A 14,467-nucleotide genomic window follows, 5' to 3' on the forward strand; every position below is an offset into this window, starting at 1 on the left:
AGTTACAGCTGTGTACTGAGCTAATGTGCTGCTGCTGTTTGTCTGCAGGTGTCTGAGCTCTGTCACTCTCTTATACCTCTCCCTCTCATGATGTCATGACAAGAGCTCCACCCATGACTGCTTTCCATGGAGCCAAAGTGTACGACCACAGGGGATTTGAACCTGTCACACATTCCAGGAATATTTGATGGTTTGTAGCCTGTGACACTGCTGTCATCTGCTGAGTCATATATGTGTCTACAGTTTGAACGAGGAACTGTTTCTTTGCTCTGGTTATACATGAGGTTTGAGGGTGGTGGGGAATGGAGGATGACATGAGGTCTGCTGAAGGGTTAAAAGGATTACCTAATATGCTGGAGTAGAGAGATGGAGGCTGATGGATTCTGATATGAATATGCTGTAAATGGTGATGGAGGGGAGTGAGGAATGGATCCCAGCAGTGATCACTGGAAACATACGTGGGAAGAGATAATAAGAGAAATGCGGTGATATGCTGGTTTGTAATGGAGACATTTTAAACAGGGTTTTCCCTAAGCCACTATCTCCACTGGAACAGAAAAACAAAATAAAGGCTAATACTAATATCCAGATCCCAATGTGTAAATAAGAGGATCATTTTCATTTTCAATATTCAACGGAGGCAAAGACTGATACTATTAGATGATGTCACCTTTTACTCTGACACATTTTGTAAATGTCTAAAAAAAAAGGGCTGTTTTAAGCAATAGTGGATCATTAAACCTCTTAAAATGATCAAAACTATTGGACCTTCCAGACTGACATTTGAAAAATAATCACTATTTTCTGGTTAAAATTAAGTTACATGCAGTGTTTCATATATTCAGCGCAAATACTTAGTGACTATAATAAATATTTTTACATTAACATTAAAATTAAATAAACAAAAAATGACAACTTGAAAACATAACAATGTGAAAAACAATGTGAACCTACAGAGATTTATCACCTGAATCTTCAGCTTCCGTTGGCTTTATGGAGCTTTATAGCGAGTTTAAACCTTTGAAACCTGGATCAATATCAGTTTTCTTGTTCTACGTTCAGATGCCTTTCACAAGCTATTTGACTCTTTGAAACCTGAGAAAATAGGTTTGATTTCTTTTGAAAACTGGGGAAAAAGGCAATGAACAACTGGGCAAGAAACATCCCACGAATTGCAAGAAATTAGAAAAAGAAAAAATTACCTAAAAATCCCCCAAAAATGTTTTAAAAAAATAGAGTATGACTATTAAAAAATATCCCAAAAAGGAATTTCTTTTTTTTTTTTTGCTTAGTTTTGGGCCATGACTTATGAAGTTTCTCGTTGACTTCTTCCTGTATTTTTGAATGAAATCAAATGAATTTGCTTACATTTCACTGAATTTGCTGCCTCTATCATGGCTATTAAAGGCCCAAACACAGAAAAATCACACTGCTCTAACCTGCTCCTGGTCTTGTTCCTCCCACATGGTGCCCAGTGTGCAGGTCAGCCATGCCAGAGTCATGCAGATAACCAAATGGCAACCTATGTTCATGGAAATAAAGCAAAAACATGTTGAGATCAGGGCAGCAATTACTACCCTCTCTTCTGTCATTTCCTAAAAGAAAAAAATAACAGATGTAATTTTTCTGATTAGCGTCACAATTTATTGGTTATACTCACAGTTCAGTTCCTCAGGACCTTTGCCACAAACAGATAGTGCTCCTCCCATTTCCTGTGCACAGGTGTGGGATAATCAATCTCCTGTGGGAGTGTCTCTCAGAAGCCTAATTCACAGCAACATTTTTACCATCAGTCACATTACATTTCACCTATAAAGACTAAAGACTCAGTTGATACTTTCCAACACACCTGCATCTGAGATAGTTGGATGTGTGTGTACATCTCCTTTTAAAAAACTTCTCTGATCAGGAAAAGGACTGAAAATTTAGACTATGAAAATTGTGACTATGTTTGGCATTTTTTGCCAACGGATATTTTTGTCCATGAGACACATGACAATGTGAAGCAGGCAGTGCTTTTAGAAGAATATAGATTGAAAGATGTGAAATCACTTAACATACTCAGCTTTGTTTGTTCAGTGCTATAAGAGCAGAGAAAATACACTTTTTCCCTATTCATGTCATTAACCTTTCTAAGGATAGGGTTTACTAAAAGGGACTTATAATCCACTTTCCATGAAACGTGACACCTGAACGTATAGAGCACAGAGGAGAGCAGACTGTACTTTTCCTCTGTGCCAACAACATATCCAGTGCATGAAAACACGTGCCAATGAAAACGCGTTAGAAAAACAGAGAAGAGGACAAATTTAAAAAAGAGGACTAGTGGAAAGGAATGTCATTAAAAGGATTTTTCGTCCAATACTTCTGAGAATAATAGCAACAGAACACTTTCACACACTGTTTTGTGCTTCCATCCTAATTTTGCGACGTTAATGTCACACACACTCAGTTTGTTTCTCCTTCCCTTACAGACTCCTAAGAGAGGAATTATGATTGAATCGATCAGAATATTTAGTGTCTTATACATAATCAGCCAGACTTCAGGTGGGAAGGGGTTACAACATTTTCCTATTACAAAATATTTGTGGAATGTATGGCATGGCGATCACAATAGCGTCAATTTTTCAACACATTCTTGCACCAGAGGTTACAAGTTCAGTTCCCTCAGGAGCACAGATGTGCCCCTCTCCACAGGCATCACATCACGTTAGACAGTTCTGGCTCTGAAAAATGGATAGCAAGTAAAAGTGTGAGTGAGAGAGAGAAAGAAAGAAAGAAAGAGAGAGAGTCTCTTTTAATCCAGACCCAGCTTCTGTCCTAGAAGCAGGTGTTTACTTTTAATTAGCATCCTCACCTCCTCAGTTCACTCCTTAAAACATAATCTCCCTCTAACCCCTCTGGCTCTGTGTTGTCAGCATGTACAGGGCTTTGAAAGACGAGGAATGATCTTTCACTTCAATCTATTTTTGATATAGTTGTCTAAAAATACAGGCGCCTCCCCATTGCCTGTTTTATGACATTTTTCTATGGAATGTCAAGTCACAGCAGCAATCATCTTTTGGTGTCTTGTCAACATGCTCGCTGGCTGTGCCCGAGTCAGCTTTACATAATCTACGTCATGCTGTGCTGCTAAACACTGTTGTGCAAAGCACCAGTGAGGGTGAATAGAAAACACTGCATGGATGGGAGTGGTACATTTATGTGTATACTGTTTTATATTCCTAGAGCTGCATGTGCCAAACTGGAGTGTTATCAGACAGTTATACAATAATACAGAGAATGATGACGGGTTTAATCTGTGTAGAATCAGCCTTTGGAGGTGATAAATGTGTGAGTCTTTATCATAAAAATGGGCGTTTTTTCAGGAAACAGAGAATAAATCCACATTTGACCCATATAACCAACCATAGCTTCTGGAATTTATAGACATGTTGTTTAAGTTCAACTGGTTCAGAGTTCATAAGATGGATTACTTTTGAAAGGTGTGTGTTGTCTCTTGACCCCAGTCAAAACTAAAACCAAGGCAACCAGACTGCCAAATCATACCAGTGTTTCTATAGTCACATTTGACAGCAAATATTTGGATGAATACCTGAATATCTGTGATTTAGTAGGGACATCTAGTGGTATTACTAAAGGTACACAGCTGCCATATTGATGCCATCTTTAAAAAAAATGTTTGTTTATGACAGTGTAAGTTTGCTTCCACTATTTAGAAATACCTCACTCTTTTCTATGTCAATCACTCCCCCTGTGTTAGGTTTAATTCGGAAGAAAACTGTTTTTCTCACGACTCTAAACAAGGAATCCCAAAAAGCAAACATTCTTGATGAGTTGAAGTCATAGAAGAACTAACTGTATACAAACTTTAGCTTCTCCACTCATTTGTTTAGGTGTTTAGGTGTCAGGTTTTCCTTTAATTTTTCACCTGTCAGTATGTGGCACGTGTTAAAGGTATAGTTCATACCCCAAATGATCATTTGTATGTATGTTTTTTGAGAAGAAGGAAAAGGAAAGAGCACACATTTGAAAAAGGGTCATATCTGCTAATTCAACTAAAACACAAGAGACTTGTGCTCCAGAAAAGGATAAGCACTCAATGAGGATCCCGGGGTCACTGATCAGCAATTATGACTTAAATATGAATGCCAGAGAGAGGTCAGAGAGAGTCAGAGAGCAGTGAAGACTAACACATCTTTGGGGTCATCAGGTGGGAACCTCCTTTCATCAGTGTCCCACAACACCTCCAGGAGGCTAGGCAGTGAACTCTGGCGTGCCAAAGCTACTCCTGTAGTGCCAGCCCTCACTGCTCCTACACAGCCCAAACAGCCCTGCCACCTTCAACAGACCCGGGCTCCGTTTATGCGAGCTCCAGGTGGTGGCAGTACCACCTGGCTATCACAGATACAAGGCTAAGCTAAACCACTACAAAGTTCTCACAAATACAAGCTAAACTACAACAAAGCTATCACAGTTACAAGGCTAAGGTTACTACTTCATACCATGGGGCTACAAAGTACAACACATATGACAGGCTGCCACTAAAGTATAAGCCAGCACTCATGACAAAGTAACAGAAAAAAAACACAACCTGAGCCACAGAGCAGTGCAAAAAAGTTTACCATGTTCTTGCTTTCTTTGAAAATGAAGTAAACACATTGATGTTTATGATGTTGCAGTTTCTATGTTATCTTTGCACACGTTCCAACTTCACTGATCTCTTGTGGGAAACAAATCCAATGTGGTTGATAGCACAAGGAAATTATTAAACATGCATAGAACAATTTGTCCTTAACCTCCCACTGTAATAAAAAAGGATTATGGTGCAAACTCTATTAAAACAAAAGCACAACACTGTACACAAAGTGGAAGAAAGGCACAACCTCAAAGGACTCTGGTGCATTTTTTATTTCTTCAATGACTAGAAATTTTGCTGTGTGTGAAATCTGCAGGGCACTTAATCCTCCGGTACCGGCCAAACGCAATCCCTCATCTTTGTCACCAATTCAAGTCACATGAACGTCATGAAAAAGACACACAGATGTAACAAAAAACATCCTTTTTTCCAATAAAAAAAGTAACAAAAAAAAACCAAAAAACCAAAACAACAACCTTGAAACAATAATCATTGTCATCAAATAACAATAAATAAGGAGCACTCTTCCCTGTACAGAGATATATTCTAATCTAAAATCTTTTGTAATAAAAAATAGAACTTCAGTGCATTTCCTTTGACAAGCTTCTGCTGCTCCTTCAATATCACCACGACTCTGTTACCCTGGCATTAAAGCAACGGCCTTTAGAACAGAAACAATCAAAACACCAAATATTAACCCTCCTGAACAACAACAAAAAAAGCGGATATAAAAATTCACAGCCTTCTCTTTGTCTATCTGTACTGTACATCTCGAAACACAAACCTGGACAGAAAAGGCACAAGTAAATACAATTTGAGTAATACTGGACAAAATTTTGACAAACAAAAAGAAAAATGGAATTATTTTTGATTAAAGATTTTGTCCAGTATTACTCAAATTGTATTTACTTGTGCCTTTTCTGTCCAGGTTTGTGTTTCGAGATGTACAGTACAGATAGACAAAGGGATATATTTATATATATATATATATATATATATATATATAATTTATATATATATAGATAGACATTATTTTTCACAAAGAAAAAAGTGCATTTTTATAACAAACCTGAATATTGCCAAAGAACAAACATTTAAGTTAACAATAGTATTGAAAACTGTATAAAAATGAAGCAATAAAAAAACAAGACTAGTGTAGCAACCAATAAAGCAAAATGGGATGCGTGACGCATCAAGGTGTAGACACTGTTAAGTGCTCTGGTCTGTTCCGTCTCCTTTAGCTCCTCCCTCCACCAGATCACCATCAGACGGCGGCTCCTCCTCCTCTGGCTGCTGTCTGGTGACACGCGAGGCTACAGGAGCTGCTAGACTGAGGGCTGCTCTTGAACTGTCACTGACGCAGTGTTTGGTGGTCCCAGTAGCAGGCTTGCAGGTTTGGGCGGAGCCGTGTGAGCTGCCATATTGCTTTAAGTCCGTGGTCTCCAACTCCGGTTTGGAACTTGTTGGTGCTGTGCTTAGAGCGCACCGCCCTGACTGGCTGGTTCCTGCTGCCTGGTGCTCTGACCAGTGGTCTCCAGGAGTCCTAAGCCCTTGAGTTCTGGGGGTCCCGCCCCAGTATGATTCAAACCTGGCCAGGGACGGCCCCTCCATGGGGGGAGACGTTGGCGACGAGGGGGTGGTCGGGTGGGACCTCGGTCTGGCTTGTACCATTTGGATCCCTCCGATGGGGATCATCAGATAGGGGACCTTGGCTTGTTGGGAGTGCATGGGAAGATGGCTAAAAATGTTGTCTGTTGTTTGGTGGCCGGGATAACCCTCACAGGTGGAAAGACGAAAAGTAGGTGGAAACAAGCTGGCTTCAGGTGATGTTGGCCCCGCTGCTGCATTACCCCTTTTCACCTGTAGAGGGAGCAAAGACTTCAGGATTACATTTCATGGCACTGTCAGCAGGGTACAGCACGCTGAGATCTTCCTATGAGCAAACTGCAGATTGCTTTCTAGTCATTGCTCTGTGCAGACTTAAAACTAGAAATAGTGCCACTCGTTTGTATGCCTCCACAAACCAGTCAAGTTGCACTTACAGTTTACATCCATGTCTATGAAAACATGGAAGATCAATACAACCTGCACAGTTTCAAGGCTGAAACCCAAGATTAATCTCACCATTTCAGTATCTGACCAAATATCTCCACTTCTGTTCCTGAATTATTACATTGAGTGACGGTGAGTGAAGTGTTTTCGCAGAACATTATGATGTCACAACTGACCTTTGACCTCTTGGTTATGAAATGTCAGAACTTCATGTGATCTGAGTGTATAAATTCTTGAGTTATGGCCAAAACATGTTTTATGAGGTCACTGTGACCCTGACCTTTGACCACCAGATTCCAATCAGTTCATTCTTGAGGTGGATGTTTGTGTCAAATCTGATGAAATTCTCTCAAGCTGTTCTCGAGATATCGCTTTTTCAAGAATGAGACACACAAGGCAACAGTGACCTTCATCTTTAAGCTTTGTCTACGAAAATCTAGTTGGATCATGCTTGAGTAAAAGTGGACGTTCCAGCTAAATTTGAAGGAATTCTCTCAAAGTGTTCATGAGATATGGCATTTACAAGAATGAGACAGATGCAAGGTCACAGTAACCTTGACCTTTGACCTATGACCACCAAAGTCTAATCAGTGCATCCTTGAGTCCAAGTGAACATTTGTGCCAAATTTACATAAATTCCCTTAAGGCGTTCTAGAGAAATCATGTTTACAAGAATGGACCAGATGCAATACAGACAGACAGATGGACAGACAACCTGAAAACATTATGCCTCCGTCCAAAACACTCACAGGTTTTATGTGACAACCCTTTGTGCCAGGGCTCTCCCACGGCAAGTATCCAGGGGTACAGTGCTGTAGCCCAAGAGGTGAAGGAGGAGTCCGAGCTTGTGACCGGTAGCAGCTGGACGAAATGGGACGAAGAGGAGAAAGAGGTCTGATGGGAGATGGTCCTCTCTCGGGAGAGGGTGAGACGTGTCGGCTGGGCGAGGACAGTTCTGTCCTGGGGGAGAGGCTGTGGATGGGGGAGGACAGCTCCAGACGCGGGGAGAGGCTGCGGCTGGGGGAACAGCTCTCACTGCTGGGGGAGAAACCTCTCGGCGATGCCTTCCAGCCCCGCTGGGAGAACAGCGCTCTCCTGCTTCCTGGAGATGCGGCTCGTCTGCTGCGCCAAACTCCCCTCGGGGAGGGCTCCTGACCCGAGCTGGGACTGAGGCCCGGGGCCTCGGGGTCAGGAGTGCCCTGCTGAGAGCGCCGACTGCAGCTCGAACGCCCTCCCGTTGACGGGTGGGTGTCTGACGAACAGGAGGATGGTGGATCATCGTGGGATGCAGATTCCTCTTCCTCTTCTTCATCATCATTGTCGTCTTCATCCTCAGACTCCTCCACGTCAGAAAACTGATGTTCCTCCTGTTCCTCTGAGCCACACACACGCTCATCACTTCCTGCCGTTTCTGCAGAGACAGAAAAATCTTCCTTTAAAAGGAGCACTGTGCACATTCAAAAAGGTGATTTAAACTGTAAAAACACAGAACAAAGCAGTTTCACATTTCAAATCAGTGTTTCTCTGACGCCGCTCTGATCAAATGGGCCACTAGACCAGCACTTTCTAATGTGTTCTCACCTATTTTTTGATCCAGATGTTCAGGAGGATTTTACTAGGAGCTCCTTTATTTGCAGAGGTCTCCTCCGCTCCAAAACAAATGGACCAGATGATTGAAACCAGTAAAAAAACGGAATAAAGCAGTTTCATTTTACAAATATTTTTTTCTCCAACGCTGTTTGGCATGTCGGATACCAATAGCACCTAGTTCGTAGGAAAACCTACCAACATGTGCTCACCTTTTTTCTTTGATAACTCAAAATTTAGGTGTTCAAGAGGTTTTTATCAAGAGTCAGATTATGCACAGAGGTCTCCCCATCTCCAAAACAGAGGGATCTGGTGATCTAAACAAGTAAAAACACTGAATAAAGCAGTTTTATGTTAAAAAAAATAAATAAAAAAATCACGTCAAGGTTCCCTAAGGTCATGGGAAACAAGAAAAAGTAATGGAATTTCAAATTGCACTCATGGATTTAGTAAAAATCATTGAAAGTTTTGAAAAAGTAGTGGAATTTTGTGTATAATGAAATTGTTACAGTAATCTTCAATGGATAACCTTCCAGGTAATGTCACATAACTGCCTTCATGTATGCCAGCTTGCTGAAATTATGTGTCAAAAGGGATTTGATATGATTGAAAAATGGGCAAGTGGGGCAAGAAAAAAAATATCAGGCGTCCTTGAAAAGCCATGGAAAAGTTTCTAAATTCTGTCCGTATGTTTTTCTGACACTCTCACTGCAGTGGGGCTGCTAACCACAGAGGCTGATGCAAAAAACGTGAAAAAAAGAACACGCAAATGGCCCGTTCTAGGCTATTATAGAAACATGGTGTTGCAAAATGGCGAAGATGAATTGCCTGTGTAACAAAAACACAATGGTTCTATTTTCAGGTTATTATACACTTAAGAAAACATACTATTTATATTATATTCCATTTCAGATATCCCCCCTTAATCCAACACACTGGACCTTTAATTAATATCCCTTTATGAGCATGTTGTAAACCTCCTGTACTGATTGTACAAAGTTGTGACAAAAATTCCAACAGACACAAAACACATTAACAGTAATTTTCTAAAAACAGGCAAAAAGCGTTTGGACAGCGTACTGTATCTGAAAAACCACCACCCATCAAACCCATGTTATAAATAGACCGAAGATGAAAAGACCGGAATTTAATTGAGTAGCACCATGCCTCTATTCACAAACTATCTCTACAGCCTTGTGAATGGAAAGACGGTTTAAATGGCGCGTCCTTGGCTGTGATGAGTGTAGTCTGTCAGCATGAAAGAGACGGCGAGTGGAGGGGAAGTAGAGGAAGGTGAAGGAGGCGATCGTGAGGTGGCGGGCTTTGAGGCAGACGTAAGCATCAGAATGTGTATTGCTATATGCCAGCAACACATCCTTGAGAGCAAGGTTTAACTTGCCAGACTGCCACAGCCACACAGAGAGACTGCTGAATGCTCTGTATTCTTCATTCATTTATCTTCTACTTTTTCATATTTTGCATGCAAGGCCAAAGGGAGAAGAGAATAGAACATGGCATTGCATAAGCTGTCAGAGCTGAGCAGCTACAATTCTTCAGAGGCAGAAGTTCATCCAGCTGTGTACCAATATTTCTCTACAGCAGAGAAGAAATATGTGAGACGCCTCCCCATCCCCTCTTAAGTACCTGTTTCCTCGCTCTCTGGCTCGTCCAGTGATGACTCAGATACTCCCATTGCCTGGCATTTCTTCCCATGAGCCTTTGACTTCATGTGTTTAGTAAGGTTCCCTAGGAAGGAACAAGAAAAGCACATTAAAGTTGCGCTCGACTTACAAGGAAAATGAGGACATCGCAATAACAGAGGCTGAATAAAGTAGACAGCTATAATATAGTGGAAAGAATAGCAATGCAGTTTGGTAAAATGTCTCCTTACCTTTGGTTTTAAAGGCAAAATTGCAGTGTTTGCAAATGTACGGACGGACATCGGTGTGCGTTCTGATGTGCTTTTTCAGCATGCTAGGCTTCTTGCAGCGGATGCCACACTCTCCACATATGTACTTGCCCCGGCCGCGACCTCTTACATAAACATACTCTTCATTGGACTTAAACCTTAGACCGAAAGGGCGAGGAGAAAGAAATAAAAAGATTAGAGATTTGGTCACCACAAAATCACAAATTAGGGTTACTTTTACATTACTTTCATTTCAATGTTTGGTAACAACTAACGACAATCAGCACTTTTGTTTGTCCGTTCTACTCAATTCTATTTGTATGACCAGTACAATGCTCTGTAGAGCTGAGGGGTGGTCATCATACCATCAGTCTCTGCCGGCGACCAGTCACATTACAGTCATTATTGTTCTTAGAAAAAAATATTGCTGAGCTTTAAAAATAATGATAAATGTGGTTGTTGGTTTGTGTATGGCACATGTACATGAAAATGCACACACACGCATGCATGCGCGCGCGTGCACATACACACACAAACTAGAGCAACTGTGTAACAAGGCTTTCTTTATGGAGGCGTGTTGGGGAAGCCCAACCAAAACCCCAGCAGCACTGATTCCCTTGGCTGTTCCCTCCACTACACCCTGGGCACACAGAGAATACCAGCTATTCTGCTGCGATTGGGTGGCCCTGCCAACAACAGCAGCAGCTAAAGAGAGGGAAGGGAAGCCTGGCTATGGCCACCAACCTAAAATAGACACTATATATAAAAATCCAGCAGCACATTTAGGTCTAGTCTATAAAAACATTGTTTGTATGCAATCTCGATGTTTACCGAAAGGCTATTTGCGGGCACAGTGGACCACAGACATTTTACGTCTGAATGAATTGTCCTCTATGAAAAACTCCATCTGCTCCCACTACTCAAGAAGAGACGTACAATCCATTCTGAACTGTAAACATCCAGTGTGTGTTGACTGTGTTTAATTATGGGAGACGCACCACATCTATACAAGAACCCGGGCTGTAAATGCTCCCTGTTGTATAACAGAACCAGCAGCAACAGCAAATCATAACAAATTGTTACACAACTGTAAAATAGTCTCAACAGTGGCATTATGTTGTGTTCATTCAGGATCTGGCTACTGTTTACTGGCATGTATTTCTTGCCACTGCTAAAAATATCCACCCACATCTCAGGAAAAACAAGGCAGAAGTTGCACTTCACACATCAAGCATTAAATCAGCAGCACGTCTCTCTGTAAACTCAACCGACAGTCTGCCCCTGCTTGTGCTGGAGTTTTACAGCTGCGGCAGATAGAGAATACTGCTCTCAACCAGTGTGTGATTGATTGATAAGACTGCTGAATGCTGAAGTGACAACTGAATGACAATAAAAGGCAAGACTGCAGGTACTGAAACATACTTCACTCACTATTTGCCCTGAAAGGAGTTTGACATAACGAATCCTTTGACACATACTGTAAACTCATAGGAATGGCTATCCCCATTTCGCCATTGTGGTTAAAGCGTCATGACAAATCTGCAATGTTAACCACTTACACCATGGAAATCAATCTGCATGTGTTAACAGAATCCACAAGGAGACAGTTCAGCTTGTGCTCACTAAGAGGGATTAAAGCTGATCTTTCACGGACTTTTGCTGCCACCAAGAAGGAGCAGCTATGCCTGCTTAATTGCTAAGATGTGTGTTATTGAGGAGAAAGACGCCTTGATCCAATATGTGTTTCTTTAGCTGTGTGATACTAATAAACTTTTAGAGACCCCTGCCTCTTCCCTTACTTAGAGGGATCTCTGAAACTGGATCAGGATGAAATCGCTGGAAAGTTGCTGGAACATAAACAAAGCTGCGTGATGCATATTCATAAAAATAAGAGTTGCCTGTTCTCCAGGATAAAATAACAGTCATGATTTCAAAGGGCTGACAAAAGGGAGAGAGGGATAATGAGTCCTAGCAGAGTCCTGGTACAAAACATTCAGCTGTGTTCAAGAGTGAGGAGCTGTGCTTATTTGCATGCACACAGAGACATAGCAGGACAGTAAGAGATGCAGGTACATAAGAGAGAGAGAGAGAAAAGAGAGGACACAGAGGAGGTTGGGAGACTTTAAAGAGAAAATAATACATAGGTAAATAAAAGTGGAAAAGCTGCCGGAGTGACACAGGCAGCATACACAGAAGGAGGAGGGTTGATGTGATGGAAACAGAAGCTGTAGGCTGTTTATGGATGAAAATGCACTCGCTGAATGTGTGTAATGCGTGGCTTCAAATGATAAAGACTGGTAATTAGCGCCTTATCTACTGTTAAGCAGACAACTCCTTCACACTCAATCTGTGTGCACATTAACCTTAAACGTGCAAGTGTCAAAACACACACACACACACACACACACACACACACACACACACACACACACACACACACACACACACACACACACACACACACACACACACACACACACACACAAGCAAAAAACATCCATTAAAATCTCCCACTTAGTATCTCTGTAAAATATTTTCTATTCCTGTCAAAAGGAGTGTGTTCTGAAATCCTTGTTAATTGGGAACATTTGAGCTCGATCCACAGCTCTTCTCCCTTTTATTATCCTATTGCTTCAGTGTGAATTGATGTGGGGAAACTCTCAGCTCTAAGCACAGTAAACCTGGGAGAGAAGACAGGCTGCACTGCAGACATTTATAGAAAGCACAAATATGTGAATGCAGTGAAAAGTACAAATGCGTACAGGTTTGAAGAAAAACATGCATGTGATGCACACAAACATGACAGCCATGACTATGATACTGATTGCTTGCAGACTGCTTCACACTGTTTCACTGCGTCTTGTCAGTAACTTGTGCAACTGTTAAAAGGTATTAATGAGAGTCTCACAAAGTGAAGTTGGAGGCAACCTTTTCCCCATTTACACAAACACACACTGCTCTCACTCCAAATTAACATTTCTAAAACCCTGACACTCGTGCCAGCAGTAAGAGGAAAAAGCTTGGCTGCAGGTACAAATGAAGTCCCTGCGGGTTCCACTGCCTCCCATCTGTTACTGTAATTCTCTGTGCACTCTTGTCAGCTCCCCATAGTTGCCGTTCTGCTGTCATCAGGCATTGGTTTGTGACAGAAGAACAGATTACTTGTGTAATGAGACACTGCAATTATTCGCAAATATTGAGTTTTGAATTAAAAGATGAGCATCTCTCGCTCTTGTAGTCTCTTACCCGCCTTCAAAGATGCGAACGCGAGAGGGCTCGCTCTGTTTAGAAGTGGAGGGTTCTTCCTCTTCTCTCATCTCTTTATTCTCCTCCTTGTCATGCTGCTGCAGATCCTTTACTTTAGTGAGGGTGCTGGGTGGGGTGGCATGTACCTACACTCAAGACACACATAGAAAAATTCAAAACAACTTAAAATAAAATGTCAACTATTTTATAGTTAGGACAAGGGTCTGGGCATGGCCTGGAGCTGCAAAACAATTAACTAGCAGGTCTAACTCTTTAACTTATTATTATTACTTGTGTGCCCTACATAACCACCTTTAGTAAAGACAACTGGTTTTGAATTATTTATGATGATGAAAATATTGTTCTATTTTTTGTTTTTTCTAGTAATACTATATTCCTGTGTCCATCTACTGATACATATGTATTCTTGGTTACTTACTACTACTGTTTTGTGATTGGACAGCATGATATGCAAAAAAAAAATAAAATTAAAAAAATCATACTGTAATTCTTTTTGACAGATATTGCGATTCCGATACAAGTCATGATTTTAGTGGGGTTGAGGGTTTTTTTTCCATTTCATTTTTTCTAAAAAATTAAAAATGACAATGATGATTTTGACAGGGTCTCTACCAAACATGAAATGCTTCATTTTCAATAGTATATTGAAACATATTTTGCCTTCATCAAAACATTGCCGCTCCTGCAATTTGAATATTGCACTGAGCCACTGTGCAGCCCAATTGTGTGCACTGCCCTTTGGACCAATAAAAAAAGTACTGTGTCTTATTTATTCCACCAGTTAGCATTGCACTCCTCAATAAGGTTGTCAAAAAATGTATCAATACTTTGATACTTGTTGATACAATGTGCTTTAAAGTTTATGTTAGCCGTTAATTATGCATTCAATAACATCAAAAGTACTGAAGATAAGCTGAGAAAAAAAAAGGAAAGAAAAATATCCTGTTCTAGGACTTTTTTTCTTTTTGTTGTGGTATCAATTTTTTTTTTTTAAAAATTCATTTATTTTTATA

The 14,467-nt window shown here is 40.9% G+C and overlaps 1 protein-coding gene across 2 annotated transcripts in view; it reads right to left on the reverse strand.

Moving 5' to 3' along the window:
• Window positions 1-5,695: 5,695 nt before the first annotated feature.
• Window positions 5,696-14,467, reverse strand: part of LOC121945430 (transcription factor HIVEP3) — a 49,923-nt gene continuing 41,151 nt past the window's right edge. For both annotated transcript variants that reach the window (XM_042489587.1, XM_042489588.1), the window contains 5 exons: window positions 13,434-13,579; window positions 10,170-10,345; window positions 9,923-10,024; window positions 7,441-8,102; window positions 5,696-6,499 (listed from right to left, as the gene is read on the reverse strand). In XM_042489587.1, coding sequence (XP_042345521.1) covers window positions 5,849-6,499; window positions 7,441-8,102; window positions 9,923-10,024; window positions 10,170-10,345; window positions 13,434-13,579 — 1,737 coding nt within the window. In that variant the 3' untranslated portion in view covers window positions 5,696-5,848. The remainder of the gene's footprint in view (window positions 6,500-7,440; window positions 8,103-9,922; window positions 10,025-10,169; window positions 10,346-13,433; window positions 13,580-14,467) is intronic.

This window comes from Plectropomus leopardus, chromosome 7 (assembly GCF_008729295.1).
Source record: "Plectropomus leopardus isolate mb chromosome 7, YSFRI_Pleo_2.0, whole genome shotgun sequence".
Classification (NCBI taxonomy): domain Eukaryota; kingdom Metazoa; phylum Chordata; class Actinopteri; order Perciformes; family Serranidae; genus Plectropomus; species Plectropomus leopardus.